Raw genomic sequence first — 19280 nt, 5'->3', positions numbered from 1 at the left:
TATTCAAGGCTGTGTCTGTCAAACATTTTCCCTACCTGATTTTTGGGAAACACTGTAAAAAATGCTGAGCCTAACAATAAAAAACTTTTTTTGGCACAACCCACTCAGCTTCTTTGCCTCTTTTGACTGTGTCCTTAAGCACAGAAACTATAGATGAGTGGTTTGTTTTATTACATGGAGAACCAGTCTTCTGGGAATTGGATGAAAAGGAGTCAGTGAGGCAAAGAGGGGGGAGAGATCCACCTTGAATATCATGATTGCACAAGCTTGGATGCGTTTTCAGGTGTTTTCAGATGTTTGGTAGGTGGTGGCAAAGCTACCTTTTCAACTATGGCTTACAAAAATGCACTTTTATACCTTGTGATAGAGAAAAATGTGTATGTATGCCTGTATTTAATCCCATTTTACACATGCATGCGTAGCTGCAAAGATTATTCACACACATAAGTATTAAATAGTTAATGTAGTAAGTGCTGTATTTGCCATGAACCACCTACAGTGTTCAAATGCAGCAGAGACTCTTTTCTTTCTTCTTTTTTTTTTTAAATCCTCTCTGTCTTGCTCCATATTTCATTCCCTTAAATGTGCTCGCCAGTGGAACCATTCCTAACGCTTAATAACACACTCTACTAGTGATGCACTCTTCAGAATACTGAAATTGATTTTTCTTCTCTAAAACTGTGACCTGCCAGTGTAGCCTTTGTCCTGACTCCTAATAATACACGATGTTCCTGACAGCATGGGATGTGAGTGCAGATGTTCTGCAGGCATCTGAAAAAAGCAGCCTCAGTGCAATCTCCAGTGCTGTCGAAGGCATTTAATTTGCTGCAGATCAATGTCTGCTTTGAAGAGGAATAATTAAGGTGTTTTGTTCCTTCTCAAAAGCGTTCTCAAAATTAGGTTTGTATCATCCAGTGCTTAATAAGGGGCTAGATATGATATGCATGAGGCATCTTGTTAAACTCATGGATGCTTAAGACTTTTGAAATTCAGAGTATTAAGGTAAGAACCTATCTTTAGGCAGCCACTTTAATAATAATGGTTAATATTGTAAAGCTGTTAAAAATACCACAGAGGATCTGAGCAGCTATCTGTCTGTTCTAGAGCACCTTTGCAGTGCTGCTTCTCATAGATCAATTTTAAGAAAAATGCAGTTCTGTTCACTGCCATATTGTACCTGCAGCACAGGAGATGATACTGTTCATTCTGTGTCACACAGAGCTGCTTCTGAAATTGTCATCCTAGCAAGGTCACAGGGACATTTCCATGGTGTTTATCTAGTCCTTCAAGGTTGGATGGAGAGATTATTTATTTACTGTTAGTCGTTGTTGTTGTTGGCTTTGCTGCAAGTAAATCAGAATTTGCAGGCTTGGCGCAGAAATTGCCAGTGTCTGTGTGATGCAGATGAATCAATAATTCCTTCTGTCTTGTGCCCTGTGAGTTTAGCACCTCTGTGGTGTCAGACTGCATCTCGTTGAGTGGTTGCACGGCCAGTGCTGTTCCTGGGGATATGAACCACTCTTTTTTCCACTTATTCTTCGTATTGCAGTGGCAGTGACAGCAGATACTGCAAAGTACAGTTAAGCGTGCTAAATGTATAATCCAGCTGTCTTTTAATGCAAGTTGACAGCTGCTGGCAAAGCAGGATGAAATGGTATTTCTTGGAGACTTCTGCTACAGATCACAGTCCAAAAAAAATCCCAGTCCCTGCAGTTCCTTCTCACAGGGTTTATTCAGCTCTGTTTGATGTGAGAAGCACCATATTCCCTTACTGAATTAGCTCCTTGTAGTGCTTGCTAGCTCTCCACAATGTCGCTTGCTTATTTAGCATGAGCAGTATACAGCTCATGCTATTTATTATATCTCTACATGAAAATGTTACCATTTTTATAGATGCAGAAGTGCATTTTTATGTAGCTGATTTAGTAACATATTCCAGCTCTGTGTCTTAACTAAGAGCTGAAGCACGTTTGCAGTCTGATGTTTTACCTTGCTGTCCTGAAGAAACAAAATGAAGTTGACTTGTGGTAAGAACACCCCCCACCCTTTATTTTCTTTTTCTCTCTTCAGAGGTGATTTGCAGCCATAAGGAGGTAAATAGTTTCTTTCAGGAGCCACAGGATCACAGCATGGCTGAGGCTGGGAGATGCCTCTGGGCACTCTCTAGTCCCTTATCCCTGCTCACAGCATGTTGTTCAGGACCGTGCCTGGTTGGGATTTAAGCATCTCAAGAGGATGGAGGTTCCAGGGAATATGTAATATCTTCCTTATAGTTTTGCTCTGATGTATTAACTGTGTGGTGATTTTCCTAACTCAGAAGGTATATTTAGGCTTGTTAACATGCTGCCCCTCTGTTGGATACACTGCCAGATTTTCCCAGTTTTTGAAGCTTTAAAGTATTTAATGACAGCAGTGGTGTTTGTATGGGGATATGGCATAACCTGGGACTCAGGTTTATCTGTTTCTGGATCACCTGTGTTCCCTTATGAAAATTTTATCTGTTTTCTTAGTCAGTTCTCTCCAGTGTGTTTCTTTTTTGCTTAGTTTTCAGTGTTTCTGGTGCATGGGGCAGGTGTGCTTTGGGATGAGGAGGGCACCAGTGAAATCCTGATCCTCTCCTGGAGATTCTCTAGTCCACTATGTGGAAAGTAAAATGTTTGCCTTGGAGGCTAGCTTAGTCTTGTTTAAAATAGAAATATTATTGAATGTGCACATCCAATCTGTGATTCCTAGAAAAGCTGCTCTTTTTGTGAGTGAGCAATTATCTTTCCAGTAACTCCTTGACACAAAGACAGCTAATGCTTTTGCTGCTGTCTGACAGGGATTGATGGCCCAGCTGCTTTTCAGGATGATGTTCAGAAGATTGGAAGTCAAGTGCAGATTCTCACTGTTGGACAGTCTAGCCATGATGAAGATGATGGCGAGAAAGTGGCTACTGGCCAACAACAGCAAAGCAAGCAAGATCTTAGAACAGCAATGCAGAAAAAAGGTAAGTAGCTAAAACTTCCTTCATGTTCTCACTGCTTGCTCGATTTCCTGCTCTTGACAGGACATTGACTGCTCTGGACATTGACTCGATTTCCTGCTCTCACTCTCAGCCCTAGCCTAAGCACAGTTTGTTAGTTCTGTGTGTCTTCTCCTCAGAGCCTGTTAAGCTCTATTCTGTTACCTAAAAAAATCCAAAACCCCAAACCTAAAAAAACTGTAAAACAATTAAATTCTCTCTTGTCCCAAGGCTCTCGGGGATGTGGCTTCCCCATCTGCAATGCAGTGCCATTATTAAGGTACCAGGCAGATGCCAATGCTCACATCTATCTGTTCACATTTTTCCAACTCTGGAAATCACTTACTTGATGGTTAAAAACCAGCATGAAACAGCAACCTTCAAACTGGAATATTAATTTTAGTGGTGCAGTCAGTTACACATTGTTCATGTTTTCGTAGAGTCTGTTGAGGGTTGCAGAGGTAAAAAGTACACCACATTCTGCAGTATTTCCCACGCAGAGTCCTCAAATGCTCTGGAATTTATTTTTCTTTGTCCAGAGGCATGCATGCTTTGGGAGATAGATGGTGTATGTACACATTCATGCATCTGTCTCTTCCTTCCTGCACTGTTATCTCCCCTTAGACACTAACTGTAGGAAGGAAAAAAATCCCCAAACCCTCACAAAGTGTTTTCTGAAGACATTTGCTTTGGAGTTGTTCTTCTTTAGTGTACAGCTTTTGAAGCAAAGGTGGCTCAAGCCAAGAGTGCTCTGATGCTTTAAGAATAAACTCTTTGTGTATAAAGAGCAAAATATAAGTGCAGACTTGACTGGTGTAGAATGGACTATTCATAACCTAAATACTGCCTCTTGTCTGCAGAGCAGTTCTCACTAAGATTTTCATTTTTTTCTGGGACATTACCCTGCAGATGTGAGCAGCTCCAACTGAAATGGGAAGATTTTCTCCAAATGCTCTATTTCCTGGGCATTGGAGTTGCAGGGGTGTTGGGCATGACTAACAAGTTCTGATCTGTGTGGTGATTGTGTTGCCTTAGACCATGGCTCAGAATATTTAATTCATCAGGCACACTACTAAACTAAAGCTGATTGACTTAAAAAGTACCCACAGACTTCGCAAATTAGGTCACAGCACTCAGATTTTTACTCCCGGGACGCTTCTGGTTTTGATGGTTTTTTTGCTAAGTTATATATTTTTATTCTCCACAAATTTGCGTTTATTTTTAATAGAAGCAGAGAGTGGAATTTTTTTTGGTTTCCGTTGTTGCTGTATATTCTCAAAATATGATCGATGTTTTTTACCAGGTCTGAGTATACTCCTGCTCAGAACAGACATTGCTAAGAGTGAACCATTAGTGTGTTCAAGTTGAGGTGAGGGGGACACTTTTATTTAAGTGGTAATACTGAGGTTTATTCATTTTTATTAACAGCAGAGCTACACTGGGTGAGCCACAAAGACAGGTATTAAGACAATGCCAGCAGCATCTCTGTAAATTATTTTTACTATGTGTATGTGGTTTGCTGCTTGATACCAGCAGAGGATGCTTCTTTTGAGAAAGTTTTGAGTGTCCCACCATTCACGTGGTGCTTTATGCAGAGATAAAGCTCTTCGTGTGGATTCCCATTGCCACTTCACTGCTTGTGGTGTGGCATGTCCTTACTGGCATGTCACCTGGGAAGTGTTTAGAGTTGCTGTCTCCCATCCGGCCTTCTCTTGCATGGAATGGGAGCAGAAGTACACAAAGATAAGGCACTGCAGAAAGAGACCTCAGAGCCCTTGTCCATGACAAATTGAACAGGAGCCAGCAGTGCCCTGGCAACCAGGAGGGACAGCTCTGTCCTGGGGGCATCAGGGACAGCATCGCCAGCCAGGCAAGGGAGGGGATTGTCCTGCTCTGCTCTGAGCTGGGGCAGCCTCACCTTGAATACTGGGGGCAGTTTTGGGTGCCACATTACAGAATAGAGACACTGCACTGTTAGAGAGTGTCCAAAGGAGGCCACAAGGATGGTGAAGGGTCTGAAGGGGAAACCATGTGAGGAGTGGCTGAGGGCATGTGGTCTGTTCAGCCTGGAGGAGACTGACGAGAGACCTCACTGTGGTCTTCAACATCTTCATGAAGGGAAGAGGAGGTACCAATCTCTTCCCTGTGGGGACAGTGACGGGACCCGAGGGAAGGGCCTGAAGCTCAGTCAGAGGAGGTTTAGGTTGGATATTAGAAAAAGACTCTTCACCCAGAGGGTGGTTGGGCACTAGAACAGCTCCCCAGGGCGCCCGTCACAGCACCAAGCCCAACAGAGTTCAAGAAGCATTTGGAGAATTCTCTGGGACACGTGCTGTGGCTCCTGGGGTGTCCTGTGCAGGGCTAGAAGTTGGACTCCATGATCCTGAAGGGTCCCTTCCAACTCAGTTTGTTCTGTGATTCTATGAAATGCTAACTGATCTCGTGGAAAAAGCTGAATCCCATTTTATTTGCATAGCCCTAGTTTGTGCCTGTGCTGCTCTTTGGCACTAACCTGGTGGAGAGAAACGTGTCTCTGCTTCCCCAGTGAGTCAGGTTCTGTAGCAAGACATGGGGTTATAGGCTACCAAGTGTGAAAAGAATGTGCCACTTGCAAGAAAATGCCAAATGCTTTATTTGATTTCTCCATCTGTTGGAAATTGCCATCCTAGAATAATTTTCCTCCCATAGGAAATATTCGTTCTTTTGATTTCCAAAATGTTAATCTGTAGAGTTCCTCCCTGGCAAATGAGTCACTAGGACAGAGTCAGGCTTCCATAAGTTTTAACACTGAATAACTCACATGTAGTCCTCACACTTATCAGTTTCCAGGATGTCTCTGTAAAGGGCATGGAATGAGCAATTGGGTCTTAGTTCTTTGCCACCTGAAGTTTTGAGATTTAGGGAAGGGGTCAATTTCATTTCTGGATTCCAGAACGAGAGCTCCCTGAAGCATTTATCCCTGCAGGTCATGAGCACAGACTTTTATCAGGCTGGCACAGAACTTGCACCACTAAAGTATTGTTGGTGAAATAGTGAGCACAGGTGTGGAAATAAACCAGTTCTGTCTGTGGATATGAGTTATGGCTTTATTGTGCAGCTGCCAGCTGAGGAGATGGACTGTCTCTGTTACCCATGCATAGAGCCTAGAACACGATTGTCCTTATTAAGAAATAATGCTTGTGATTAATGAGTGTGTGATTAATAATGAATGAATTCTACAGGCTTTGAAAATATCTGTTGACCTGTGAACTCAAGCCTCCCTTGCATAACCAGGTCCTATTGAAAGGTCTTGCTCTGTGCTGTATGTCAGCACTGGGGGAGCTGAAGAAGTGGATAATGAGAGCTTTTATGTGGCAGCTGACTGAAATGCAAGCATTGCTTATGCTCCTGGTTTACTTTTATACCCTCACTCTTACTGCTCTGGTGGTGTTCCAGTATCCAGTGTGCATCTGGATGTTCTAAAGGGATATGCACTGAATTTATTTGAACCAGCAGTAAAAGCAAAAAGTACTTTAATGCCTTTTTTTTTGCTGTCTTTTTCTTCATGCGTCCCAAAATTTGAACTGAAGAAAACCATTACTGAGTCTATATCTACTGTTTATATTCCTGTACATCAGTTTGGTTTAGTGTCTGCTTGTTACAGATCAAGTTCATATTCCAAAAAACTGAACTAGAATAAAATCTTTATGCATATCCCTGGAGCTCCTAGAAAAAAACTGTTTAGAGAGCCTGATTTTATGTGTTGATGATGAAGACACAGTAGGCACAGGGAGTGAAGTAGAATTTAGGCCATTTGAATGTGAATCTGAATACTTCTTTCAATGTTACTAACTCAGTATTGTGTAAAAACTGTGTGTATCACTTATGCCCGTCAGGTTTGAGGGTTTTTATTTTGTTAGAATTCAAAAGTATTTGAACTCCAAACCCCACCATGCAGTGTACATCATGCACAGAAGCATTGTTGGCACAACTGCTCAGTATGAATGATGTTTGCTGAAGCTTTAGCTCTGTGATCCAGGGCTTTTTCACTTTATTCAAGGTACTGAAAGTGACCATCACAGCAGCTATAAGCAGGTAGAAGGTGAATTTGATTGTGCAGTGCAGAAATTGTGAATTCAAGCAGCAGCATTGTGGCCCCATCCCATAAGCCTTTAGCCCTGTGTGGGGTCCTCTTGCAAGGTTACGCTTGTTCACTCAATTAAGGGTTTGCAGAATCAAACCCTTGGATTTTTTCCTTTCCCAGATCCCCATGCAAATACATCCTGGTCCTCTTCCACCTCCCAATCCAGTCTTGTCGCCCTGGATCATGTTCCTGGTGAGTACAGAAGGAAAAAGTTAATTATGTCCATGCTGCTTGGGTCTGGAAATCTGTATTTCATTTATCCTTCTAGACTGGACTTACCCATAATGGGAATTCTGGACCAAGTGATAGGTTTTTTGGTTTTTTTTGTTTGTTTGTTTGGGGTTTTTTTTGTTTTTTTTTGTGGGGTTTTTTTTGGTTTTTTTTTAAGGATAGACTATAGCCTGAAGTATATGGAATTTAGAGGGCTTGAACTTGGTTATAGGGTGACATCATTTGCATGATATTCTTTGAAAAACTAGGCCTGGCAAATGTCTCACCATTGATGCTTTTTGCTGCTAAGACCTATTTAATGTTCAAAGTTGTGTTTCCCTTTGGAATGTCTGTCTGAGGTTTTGAATTCCTATAAAGTCAAGTTTTCAAGTGCTGTAAGGCAGTTCTGTTGGCCTGGGCTGACACTATTCTTTACATGAAATAAAGATGCAGAACATTTCCTTGATGTGAATGTTTCTTCTCGGTGTTAAGATGTGCTCTTCAGCAGATCACACAGCTCAAAGTGTGCTGTGAAAGGGCTTGTATTTTAATTGTGAGGGTTCCCAAGTGGCTGTGCTAGGTTGTTCTCTCAGCTCCAATTTCAGCTTTATGATTTTGTGTTGTGTTTGATGTACTTGATTGGATGAAGGTGATCTGAATTTAGCTCCTAAGCAGATATTTGCTCCTGTATCACTGGGTAACTTGATCCTCTCTGTGGAATGGAAACCATGATGTTTCCTTTCTCTTTTACTTGAATGTTTAGGCTTCTCAGGAGAGCTGCTGTCTGACCCATGTATTCTTGCAGTGCCTCACACAATGAACCACTCTCACACACCCCGTCACTCACCTGGGAGCCTAAGGGTGCAGCATCTGATACAGGGGCAGCTTTCATCTATCACTATTTCATGTAAGTGTGTGCTGTTTTCTCCTCAGGCATTTCAAGTAGCATGAATTTTGATGAGGAAGAAGATGAGGAGGATGAAGACAGCTCCAGTTCTTCACAGTTAAACAGCAACACCCGGCCTGGTTCTGCCACGAGCAAGAAGTCCAGTAAGGTAAGGAGAGAGTGCTGAAGAAGGGGTGTGCATGGTTTCAGGTGCACTCAGGACAGGCCTGGCCTTCTTGTTCTGTTTTTAATATGCACTAGAGTATCTCCAAGCTGATTTACTGTGATAGCTCTCAGGCTTCACAAGAGCAAGCAATGAAAATAACAACTTGGAGAAAAGAATGGCAAATATTGTCTGAACTTGAATGAAGAGAAAGGGAAACAGTAAATATTTGCCTTTCTACCTCTTGCAGGTGCTCAGAAGGATGTTTTGTTTCCATTGACTTTTTTCTGGGCAATTTCCCACCCTGTTCTCTCTGCTACCATCCTAACATAAAATAAGACTTCAGCTGGATCAAATATTCTAAATCACAAGCTCTTGCTAAACCAGTTGACGGTGCCCTGCTCTTTTATATACTTTTATATACTGCACTGACTTCTCATGTTTGTTAGATCTCTCTGGAGCTTAAACTCTTGCTCCCTATCCCATTGCTTCCTTTCATCAAAGGCCCACCCCATCCTTGGGCATGGCCTTTCTGACAGGAGTGTGGTGAGATGGGAAGGTGTGAGCCTGGGATTTTTCTGCAGCCCCTGTACAGCATTCTGTCTGTGCAGCCACTCTCTCCTGCTCCACCAGATGGGTCTGTGCACAGAGCATCATCAAGACAACACAGCCCTTGGTTTGACTTTTTTAAAGTGCAGCTTCTCTCAAATGCTCTTTCTTTGTGCTTATAACCTTGTTGTAAATGGAAGTTTAAAACCCCTGAATTTTGTTTATTGTTTTAGGAAGCAGCCTCAGCCCCCAGTCCTTCCACAAACGAGCCTCTCATAGATGTGGATGACCTGGAAGAGTTTGCTGTCAGACCTGCCCCACAGGGGGTCACTGTCAAGTGCAGGATCACAAGAGACAAGAAGGGAATGGACCGAGGGATGTACCCTACTTATTACCTTCACTTGGAAAGGGAGCATGGTAAAAAGGTCATAACATAACTTGAATGACATACCAGTTGCATCTGAATATTACCAAAAAAATAAAATTAATAAAAATATAAAGGAGTCTTACAAAGAAAATTTTAATGTTATGTTTTGAATACGTTTTTGCTTTCATTAGATCTACCCTACAGTCTTCCCTAAACCAAACAACAAAAGCAATTTCTTCCACTGCCTTTCTTCATATGTCTAATTTTTGGCCTTAAATAATCCATGCATGGCACCTTTATGTGACTGTCAGCAGTTGGGGCTCTCTGCATTCTGTGGCCTAAAAAGCATCTACTTTCAACGCAGCTGGAAGAGCCAGAGCAAGTTAGAATGAAACATTTAACAAAATAGGACGGATTTAATTATTTAAACCATAAATAATAGAACGAGTGGTTGAGAAGTCATTTTCCCTTACCAGATTTTTTCCCTGGTTTCGCTAAATCCCAGGAGATTTTCTGTTACTTTGCTAGTGATGCTTGAAGACAGAAAAGTTGCTTATGGTTTCCTTATATCAAAGCAGGAATTGGTGTGTGCTAACCCCTTTAGTATTCTAGAATATGTTTTTTTGCATTGCTTAGGTGTTTCTGTTGGCTGGAAGGAAACGAAAGAAGAGTAAAACCTCTAATTACCTCATCTCTATAGACCCAACTGACCTGTCTCGGGGTGGAGAGAGTTATATTGGAAAACTGAGGTAAACAGTGATAAGTCTAGGCATTTTCTTTATGTAATGTAAAGTTTATTCAGTATTAAGAAGCTTGTAATTCACTATGTCTTCTTAGTTGGAGGCTTGACTGCATCATGTGATCATAGTCTTAAAGATCCCCAGTATCCAAGGCATGTTTTCAGAAATGTCTCAAGTACTTACAGGATCACATTTTATTAAAAGTCAGTGGGACTGAAACTCTTTAAGTGCTCAAAGGCCAGATTCTCAAGGGTGTACCGGCACAACTTGTCTTAATGGGATTTTCAGAAGTGCATGAGTACATTGTGTCTAGCCTCTATTGATATAAATACTTTGGCATGCACCATTAAACAGTCTGAAAATCCCTTTGGTTTTTCCTGTTCCTTCAGATCCAGAGTAGTTATTTACAGGTAGTGGAATTATTTCAGAACCATGTGTTCCTTTTCCGTCTGTCCCCCTGTCCTAGATCCAGTCTGCTGTTGATCCCTCTGTGGAGCCTCTGGGTGTATTTTCAGATCATTTGTGCCTCTATTGTATTTGCACTCCTTTCCATTGCAATAGGAAATTTGATTTGATCTCACTTATGGCTTTGTAAAAGTCACTCCCTATATTCCAACAGAGTTTAGTAGTCAGGTAAGAAAGCAAATGGTTTTGTAGTGACTAAGTGCATTTTAAAAAACAAGCAGACACACAAAATAATTCCACCTTCAGCTTTCTTGAATTTCCTAGATTGCAAGGTGTTATCAGAAATCTCCAGCATGGTGTTAAGGGACCTTTAGTATACGCTTCTGTAGTGTACCTTTACATTTTTGTCATTTTGGCCTTTAATCCAGAATTTACCATGTAGCTGGGATTAGAAATAGCTTCTGTCCATACTCAATATTTGCCTTTCCTCTGGGGCCACAGTGCAGTAAAGGATAGATGTCTCGGACGGCATTGCTGACAAACTGTGATTGGATTTTCCGTATTTTTTATTTTTTTGGTAGATCAAATCTTATGGGAACTAAGTTTACAGTTTATGACAATGGAGTGAATCCAATGAAAACAACATCCAGCCTGGAGGCGAGTACCCTTCGTCAGGAGCTAGCTGCTATTTGTTATGTAAGTACTGCTCACAGGCACAGCGTGCAGGAAGGGCAGCTCAGTTTCTGAAACAGCACACTGAATTTCCTTCTCACTTAGGATTATGTAAACCAGCATTCAGACTTGGATGTAACCAGGCAGCTGATCTCCACTAGAGAAACTGGGAGGCTCAGTGCAAAGTAGAGGTGAAGAGCACTGTGCACTGAACAGGGCTGCCCAGTTCTCACCTTTGGTGAGAAGAAGGTTTTGGAGCTCTTACATAACCCTCTGGAAAGGGTGGGATCACAGCCTGCAGGCACCACCTGAGGGAGCCTCCTGGACTGGGAAGAGTTGTGCACATGGCATTACTGCTCTAAAGTATGATTGTTTGTTATGGCATTTTGGAGGAAGCCTCTGTTCCAAACCATTGGTAGCTGACAGCTAGGTCTGCAGCAGCTGAGATGGGGATAAAAACTCTAAAATGCCTTTTTACCAGGAAAAAACCCTGAGTAAAATCCAAAATCTGATTGAATTAGAGGAACCAGGCTCTTACAAGAGAGCAAGTAGCATTTCTCAGGAGCAATGCAGACAATCAAGACTTGAAACACAGTTGCTGTTGTTTCACAATGGCTGAATGAATAACCTGTTTGGTGAGAGTGTTCTTTCTGTCCAGAAATATTTAGGCCCTAGAAACCCTTCCAGTGAAAACTGGTATGCACACTGCTAGAGAAAGTTGTCTGGTTTCACAAATCATCAACTTCCAATAAAAATATCCAAGAATTACTTTTCTGAGTAGTTCCTGCCCAGCTCTGATCAAGGATGTCTGGAAATCTGTCAGGTTGAGGTCCACCACATACCCCATGTATACACAGACTGCATTCCCAGAAGGGTCAGCTTTGGGCTGTGGGGAGCAAAGCATCTGGATGATTTCCATGAGCAAGGAAATCTGAGAGCCATCCTTTCCATGCAAAGTGCTGGGAACTCTGAAGGAGGGCAGTATTAGCTGCCAGCACATCCTCTTCCTGCTGCTTAGGTTGCAGTTTTAATGTGGATAAAGTGGGTGTGTTCACATGTGCTGTTACTCAGGTATGTGGTTTATGGTTTGGAGACAGACAGGTGAGCAGATACATATCCCTCCCTTCCTGTTGGATTTGAAATTCCAAGATTTTCCAAAAATTCAGCTTGCAGGATTTAAAAAGAGTCTCTGGGATTTGACTGAAGTCTCAGTAGAAGCCTAGCAGAACAGGTGTTTAATAAAGGTATTTTTACTGGTTTATATGGAATGGCATTCCCTGGAGCCAGGCAGCTAATCTGGTGCAAACTGGAAATGCAAAAAGAAAACCAAAGCTAAGTAAAAAAAAGTTATATATTGAAAAATTTAGCCATTGCTTAAGTCAACAACAAATACTTGAGTGATGAACAATACCAAATAAAAAGCTCTTGTGGTCAGCAGAGGTAATTAGAAGCGTGGGTGTTGGAAAGAACCAGACCGTGGCCACTGTTTGGAGAATGGGGCTGAGATAAGTTGCTTTTATAACTCTATAATCAGCAATTTGTACATTTGTATAAGAAAACTACTTCTTCCATTGATATTTTGGTACTAATGGGGAAAGGCAGCAGGCTTGCAGGTGTGCTGTGGCCAGAAGACAAAAGGAAATTGGAATTGTATTTCATTTCAAACTAGCCAGGTTTGCTGAAGTGAGATTATTGTTCCTGGCTGCAGCAGAACCAGAGCAGAGAGTGCCAGGAAGAGCACAGCCAAAACACCCTTGTCCTAAGGCAGTCTTTTAATTCCTGCCCTGAGATTTTCCCTGCAGCAAAAACTATAAAAACAATTCTTTGAGAAGCACCACCTTGCCTCTCACTATCTCTCAGCTCATTTGAGCAAGTACCCATGTGGATATCAAGCTGTACCCAACGCAGTGAGCCACGACCTGCTTAACCCTCTCAGCAGGTCTAATTTATATTGGCAGAAAATGGGGATGCATCTGTGGCTGACTGTGGGGTAAATGTGGTAAGGGCTCTCGTTGTGGAGCTCACCTTAAGATGTGTTTCAAGCAACAGGAACGGAGCTGGGCAAGAGCAGAGTTTTTTCTGGTGCTGTTGAGCACTTTTACTCCCCTCGTGTTGGCAGAGCAGCGTATTAATAAACCTGCAGCAGCACCTAATGGCTGATTGCAGAATTGTTGGCAGAACTTACCCAGGAGCAGTGAGGTGCAGCTGTGCCCCTGGTACCAGGATTTTCTCTGCTGCATTCCCGAGTGCCTCACAGTTCGGTTTGTGTCAGACTCCAGGCAGTGAGCTCAGCTGATGCTCTGAGGCGTGGCTCAGGTTTTAGTGCAGTGACAAGACACTGTGTTCCTGCTCAGACCTCAGTCACTTGCATTGTGCTCCCTCAGTGTTGTGGGTTCTCTGATTTGGGCCATCCTTGGAATGGTAGTTTCTACAGAACATATTAAGGACAGGGAACAGCTGTGTGAATCAAGCCCAGGAAGGGAAGTGACTGCAAGAAAATGGGGTTAATAAAATTGTGAATCTCCTGGGAGCTGCTGGGATATTCACCTTGCTGCTTTTATCATGGCAGCTCTTGCCACTAAAGCAGCATGCTTACATAATTATTTGAAAGTGTGCAAGATTCTAAAGGCAGCCCTGGGGAGAGGTTCTGTGTTCTTGCAGCCCAGTTTATTGTGAGGCTGACTGGATGGGCTAAGGCAGAGAGTGCAGCAATACTGGCCTAGGTCCTGAGCTGAAATCTGAATAAAAACTAGAAATAATTGGTGTCCTGATTGAGTCAATAGGGCTCTGCCAGTGAATAGATCCTGTGTAAACCAAGACTGTCAGTGCTGTTAAAGTGGTGTGAAATCAGAATTTATGTTCCTCTAATAATCCCCTTTGTAGCCTTAAATTTCCACACACTAAAGAGTGGAGGAGGGAAATAAAAGAGAAGCAGGGAATGAGGCAGGAGGTGAGGTAATTTTAATAATTTTCCTCGCATATTCCATGTTTATGTAATTTCAGTTTGGTACTGTGAGTTTAGCAAAAGGGTAGCATTTGCCAGCACAGCGTGTGATAATTGGGGATGGTGGTAATGTGCAACTAGTAACCATTCTCTTATCATATGCCAGAAGTACCATTTTCAGTGTTTCTGAGTAAACCCAAAGAACATAGTTCTGTTTTTTTCCCTCTGCTTTTTGGGAGGGAAGTGATTCAGCACAATTATTTAATTTTACCTTCAACAATGTATTCAGCCAGTCAGCATCTAAATTAATTATGTATAGCAAAACTGCAGCTTGAGGAGAAAATCTTGTAAGGCATAGCAGAGAAGCCCAAAATTGTCAGTACTTAGTGGAAAATAAGCATAAGCATGAATCTTTTCTTAGAACTTGTCCTCTGCTGTGCTGAGTCTCTCCTACTCATAAAATCTGCTGGCAGTCATATCAGTTTTCGTCTTGCTATGATGCAGAACCAGCTGAGCTGATAACATGTTTTATTCTGCCAAAGGAAGGGACATAAATGATTCAGAAAAAAGGCAGAATCTTCCCATTAATGTGCAGAGTTAGGAAGAGATATAAACACGCCTGGATTGCTTCAGGAGCATGCAATAAAATAATCCAGTAGAATTTCTCTTGCATTCATGCAAATCTTTAACGAGTTGTAGAAAATCTCCAGATGGTTTGCTGGAACAGGCAGGGTTATTTCAAAGGTCTGATGATGGCAAAGCTGCAGGTATTTTAGATGGGTATTTTCAGATGTTTCCAGTGGGTTGAGATGCGTGGATTTTTGCTTGCAAAAGTAGAGATGTTTTAATAAGTTTAGTGTTTCATAAAATCAGGACATTTAAATTAAAAATATAAAAGCAGAGAGAGCTGAATGCATCACTTTTAAATGTCCCAGTGGTAAAGCCACACCAGCTGGAGCCCAGGGGTGTCTGGTTCTTGGCATCTTGTGATATATTGCTGGGAACAATGGGAATGTTCTTCTTGAGGTTCCCTAGTGCATCTCCAAAGCCCTTCATTTCAGTTTGGCAGATGGGGGAAAAAATACATGTGACTGAAAAAAAGCTATGAGAAAACATAAGGAGATGGAGTTCAAGGTGCCACTGTTTCATTTACTGAATTAACTCTAAAATCAGGTTTTACTGGAAAATATTGCTCTTTGCTTTTTCTGGTTCAAAAGCAGATGATAACTTACTGAAATATTTGGCCTGGTTGCTCCTGTGTGAGAAAAGAAGTGTCAGATGGAAAAAAAGGCTTCATGCTGGTTCAGATTTTAGTAGTTCTGTTTTGAGAGGACAGTGCAATTCAGCTCTTGTGTAAAGCTGGTCATTAGAATATGTTTAATGGAAAAACTCGTATTTTCCATTGATTTATTTTTGCTGTCGTTTGATTTCTTTACTTTCCTTGTCTTCATATTTAGAAAGTTTGCCTTCATGCTAATGTGTTTGTTTTTTTACTGTGGTCATCTCTAAGCAGACTTTGAAAAACACAGCACTGCTATCAGATACTCTGACTGGCATTTTGTTTGCTTTTGTGCTGGCTCTGAAATAGATAGAGTTGGTCCTATGTATTTAATTTTGTCTCACATCGAAATGTGTGACTGCATTTTATGATTTTTAAATTGCAACTGTTTTATTTTGGGATCTAGCAGTAGCCAAGCAATCTGGTTAATTAATATCCCTTTTTAACAAAGGGATTAAGAAAATATTACATTAATGTTGCTGGCAGCCAGTGTTAGGAGTGTTTTTGGAAACCTCTCTATTTCCATTTTTCCTGTTGTTGGAGCTTCTAAGACAAAGCTAGAATGTTTGGCAGTGCCAGTGAAGGTGGGAGTTTCAAGATGTTTTTTGAGTTGACTAACAGATAAGTTCCCTGGGCTGCCACCGTGTCTCTCTGCTGAAGAAATTAAGTTTAAAAATAAAGAACATGATGAAATCTTTTCTAAACATTTTTAGGAAACAAATGTCCTGGGGTTTAAAGGACCTCGTAAAATGAGCGTGATCATACCAGGAATGAATATGGATCATGAAAGAGTTTCCATCAGACCACGAAATGTAAGTCATACCGGCAACCAGCATTAAGCATTACTTGAATTCTTTTTCAGGTAAATTTGGGTTATTTTATTTGCATTTCTAAAGGTCTAGAAGTTAATAAAATCATATTCAAACAATTACAGAGCAATGGGCTGTGTGACTACTGCTGTGACTCACAAAAGCACTACAAATAAAGTATTTTGTTAACAAAAGGTACAACTAAGATTTATCAAACTATGGAAAGGACTCAAATGCACATTTGCATTTAGATCCTCAGAGTTCTCAGTTTCATTCACTGAAGCTGTTTTGAGGGTTGAGGGTAAGACTTTAGTCTTTGGGCCAGGATTAATTAATTTTTTCTTCCCATTAATGTATTTTTTTTTCACATAAGCATGCTAAACTGAAGTATGTATCTGTGGTGTGTGCAGGAACATGAGACACTTCTTGCAAGGTGGCAGAACAAAAATACAGAGAGTGTCATTGAGCTGCACAACAAAACACCAGTCTGGAATGATGACACCCAGTCCTATGTTCTGAATTTCCATGGTCGAGTCACACAGGCCTCGGTGAAGAACTTCCAAATTATCCATGATAATGATCGTAAGTAGAGCTCTCTGCCTCTAAGGTGTAAGAACAGCACTGCAAGCACAGTCTGGGAGGGATTCTGCCCTCACAGTTGTTCACCTGAGCAGGTTTATAGAGGCTCTATAAGAGGCTTCAACATTCTGTACAGAAGGCATCTTCTCTCTGTTCTTGCAAAAAGTACTTTTTATATGCGTATTTTTTTTTGACACTAACAAGTCTTGCAGCCCTTTATCACTCAAGCTGTCCTTGCTTCTCGCTCTGCTATCAGCACGCCCACTTGCATGAATAAGTGCTGTGAAGTTTGATGAGGGAGCATGTTGGGTTGGTATTTCATTGCTCTAGGACAGAGGGTAGTGTTGGGTGCACACTTATTTAAACAACAGCAGTAATGCTTTTTGCCATTTCTGACCTTTCTTGCAGCTGACTACATCGTGATGCAGTTTGGCCGGGTGGCTGAGGACGTGTTCACCATGGACTACAACTACCCAATGTGTGCACTACAAGCCTTTTCCATTGCCCTTTCCAGTTTTGACAGCAAACTGGCTTGTGAGTAAAGGGGCGTGGGTGAGCATCCTCTCGAAGGAAGCAGTTTGCCATATGATTCCCAATTCCTGCTGGTGTCGCTTATGGTCCATACTAAAAAGGTCAGGGAAAAGTGCAGTTGTGGAGGACCACTCTGTTGCTGAAGAGAAAGTAAAAGGAATCTTCTAAAAATTCAGGACATTCAGGAAATTATATTTTCCTTCCTTTTTTTTCCTTTTTTTTCTTTTTTTTTTTTTTTTTTTTTTTGGTTATACTTTTCTGGAAGTGACATCAAGTTTTTGTAAATAGGAGTTGTCTCTCATGTCCCTGGTTATGTTATGGGTGTGTGCCATGATGTACTGTACCGTGGCTCCAGTAGCACCATGACAGTGGTGTCTTTTTTTAAAATCTAGAACGGGTGTGAGCGCTCCAAAAGTTTCTTTTTACATTTACGAATCATTCCAAGGCTGCAATTGTACCTCAAGGTTGCATTCCTGCATCAACTAATCAGAGCTTCACGTCATCCAGCATAAGAGAAAGATGAGGAAAAAATAATGCACTTTTTAAAAAAAAATTAATTTTTTTTTTTGATTGTGCAAGGATCTCATGTAGTATAAAGCTGAGTCTGAAGGTTGAAAACCTCCACTGGACTGAACTTGGTGCATTGCTATTGTACATGTAGTAGGGCATGATGAATTTTAATTGCAGTAGGAGGAAATGGAGAAGTGGAAAGCACAAAATAATGTTGCACAAGTCACTTGAATTCTAAGCTGTCATTATGTTTTAACATCTACATGCTTTTTAATTTGTTTCAAATGGAAATGTATTTGCAGTACAGAAAGGGAAAAGGAAAACATCTAGATGCCAAGAAAGCATAACTTATGTTGAATTTGGCATTTTGTGGGCTGGGAATTTATATCCTTGTATTGCTGTGGTAATTCAAACACATATTTTGTAAGAAGTGATATAAACAATTGGATAAAGGCACTCTGCAGAGAATCTTATTATTTTGAACAGGCTGTGTAAAACTGAGGAAGGTAAATGGAAATATTTTATTAAATTTGTCTGGCCTTTTGAGCTTTTACAATTTGTTGATCGCATTTTTTGAACTTTGAGCAAAAACCACTTTTCATATTTATTTCCCATTGTAAGAATGCTTGAAATCGATTGAAACTGTGTATGTTGTTCTCTGATGTAAACGTGCCAGCTACTGAGCTAAATCCTTCTAGGCAAATCTAGTGTATGCTGCATACAAATGAGACACTGGCAGGACACAGAATAGCTTAAAATAGTGCAGATTTTGTATTTCTTTTTTTTTTTTCTGATCTATATGGAATATATAAACAAACACCATTTCGGAACAAAACACAAGCAAAGAACAAGCCATTGTTATCTTCTCTCCTGAACATTTCAAAAGCCAGGAGCTGCAACTCGAAAGCACATTGTAAAACATCTTTAAAAATAATGGTCTTGCTGCCATTTTTCTGAGCCATGCTGTCCAGAATGGCACACAGAGTAATAGAATAGATTCGTTCACCAGAAGGGTGTGGAAATGTGAGTGAACAGTAGCTGTGTTTTATCCTGCGCGTATTCAGGCCCTCCTTTTTATTCCTCAAAAACTGTTGCACTGCACAACCAGAGATTATGCAATGTAAAAATGAGATCAGAACTGATTGTCTCATGGTTGACAGGCCCTTTTTGAGGGAAGGGTCAGGCCATAAAGCTGTCCTTAAAGTCGTGCCATTTGGACTGTATCGGTTCAGCTAACAAAAGAAATGTGCTCCCTTCACCTTTGCCTTCAGCTCTTCTTCCCAGTATACAGACAAAGGAATTTCAGATAAGAGATGAAAATAAATAATTGCCAGCATTTTTTCTAATCTTTTAAACAATCTATGGGAAGAAGGTCTGCTGGCTTTAAACAGTGTTTTGTTGATAGACTCGGCATGTCAAGTATTTCTTCAATTACCAGGATGCTCTGCCTTTTTTTGTTTCCCCTCATCTTTTTGCAAGGAGCCTTTCTATGCAATGGTACAAAAAAAA

The 19280-nt window shown here is 41.1% G+C and overlaps 1 protein-coding gene across 1 annotated transcript in view; it reads left to right on the top strand.

Moving 5' to 3' along the window:
* TUB (TUB bipartite transcription factor) overlaps positions 1 to 18684 on the top strand; it is a 65467-nt gene extending 46783 nt beyond the window's left edge. Inside the window, exons 5-12 of the mRNA XM_062494270.1 lie at positions 2822 to 2989; positions 8271 to 8392; positions 9169 to 9360; positions 9939 to 10051; positions 11029 to 11143; positions 16056 to 16154; positions 16562 to 16733; positions 17139 to 18684. Coding sequence (XP_062350254.1) covers positions 2822 to 2989; positions 8271 to 8392; positions 9169 to 9360; positions 9939 to 10051; positions 11029 to 11143; positions 16056 to 16154; positions 16562 to 16733; positions 17139 to 17272 — 1115 coding nt within the window. The 3' untranslated portion in view covers positions 17273 to 18684. The remainder of the gene's footprint in view (positions 1 to 2821; positions 2990 to 8270; positions 8393 to 9168; positions 9361 to 9938; positions 10052 to 11028; positions 11144 to 16055; positions 16155 to 16561; positions 16734 to 17138) is intronic.
* The last annotated feature ends 596 nt before the right edge of the window (positions 18685 to 19280 follow it).

The sequence above is a fragment of the Cinclus cinclus genome, chromosome 6, assembly GCF_963662255.1.
Source record: "Cinclus cinclus chromosome 6, bCinCin1.1, whole genome shotgun sequence".
Lineage (NCBI taxonomy): Eukaryota > Metazoa > Chordata > Aves > Passeriformes > Cinclidae > Cinclus > Cinclus cinclus.
This window is presented reverse-complemented; position numbering and strand designations above follow the sequence as displayed.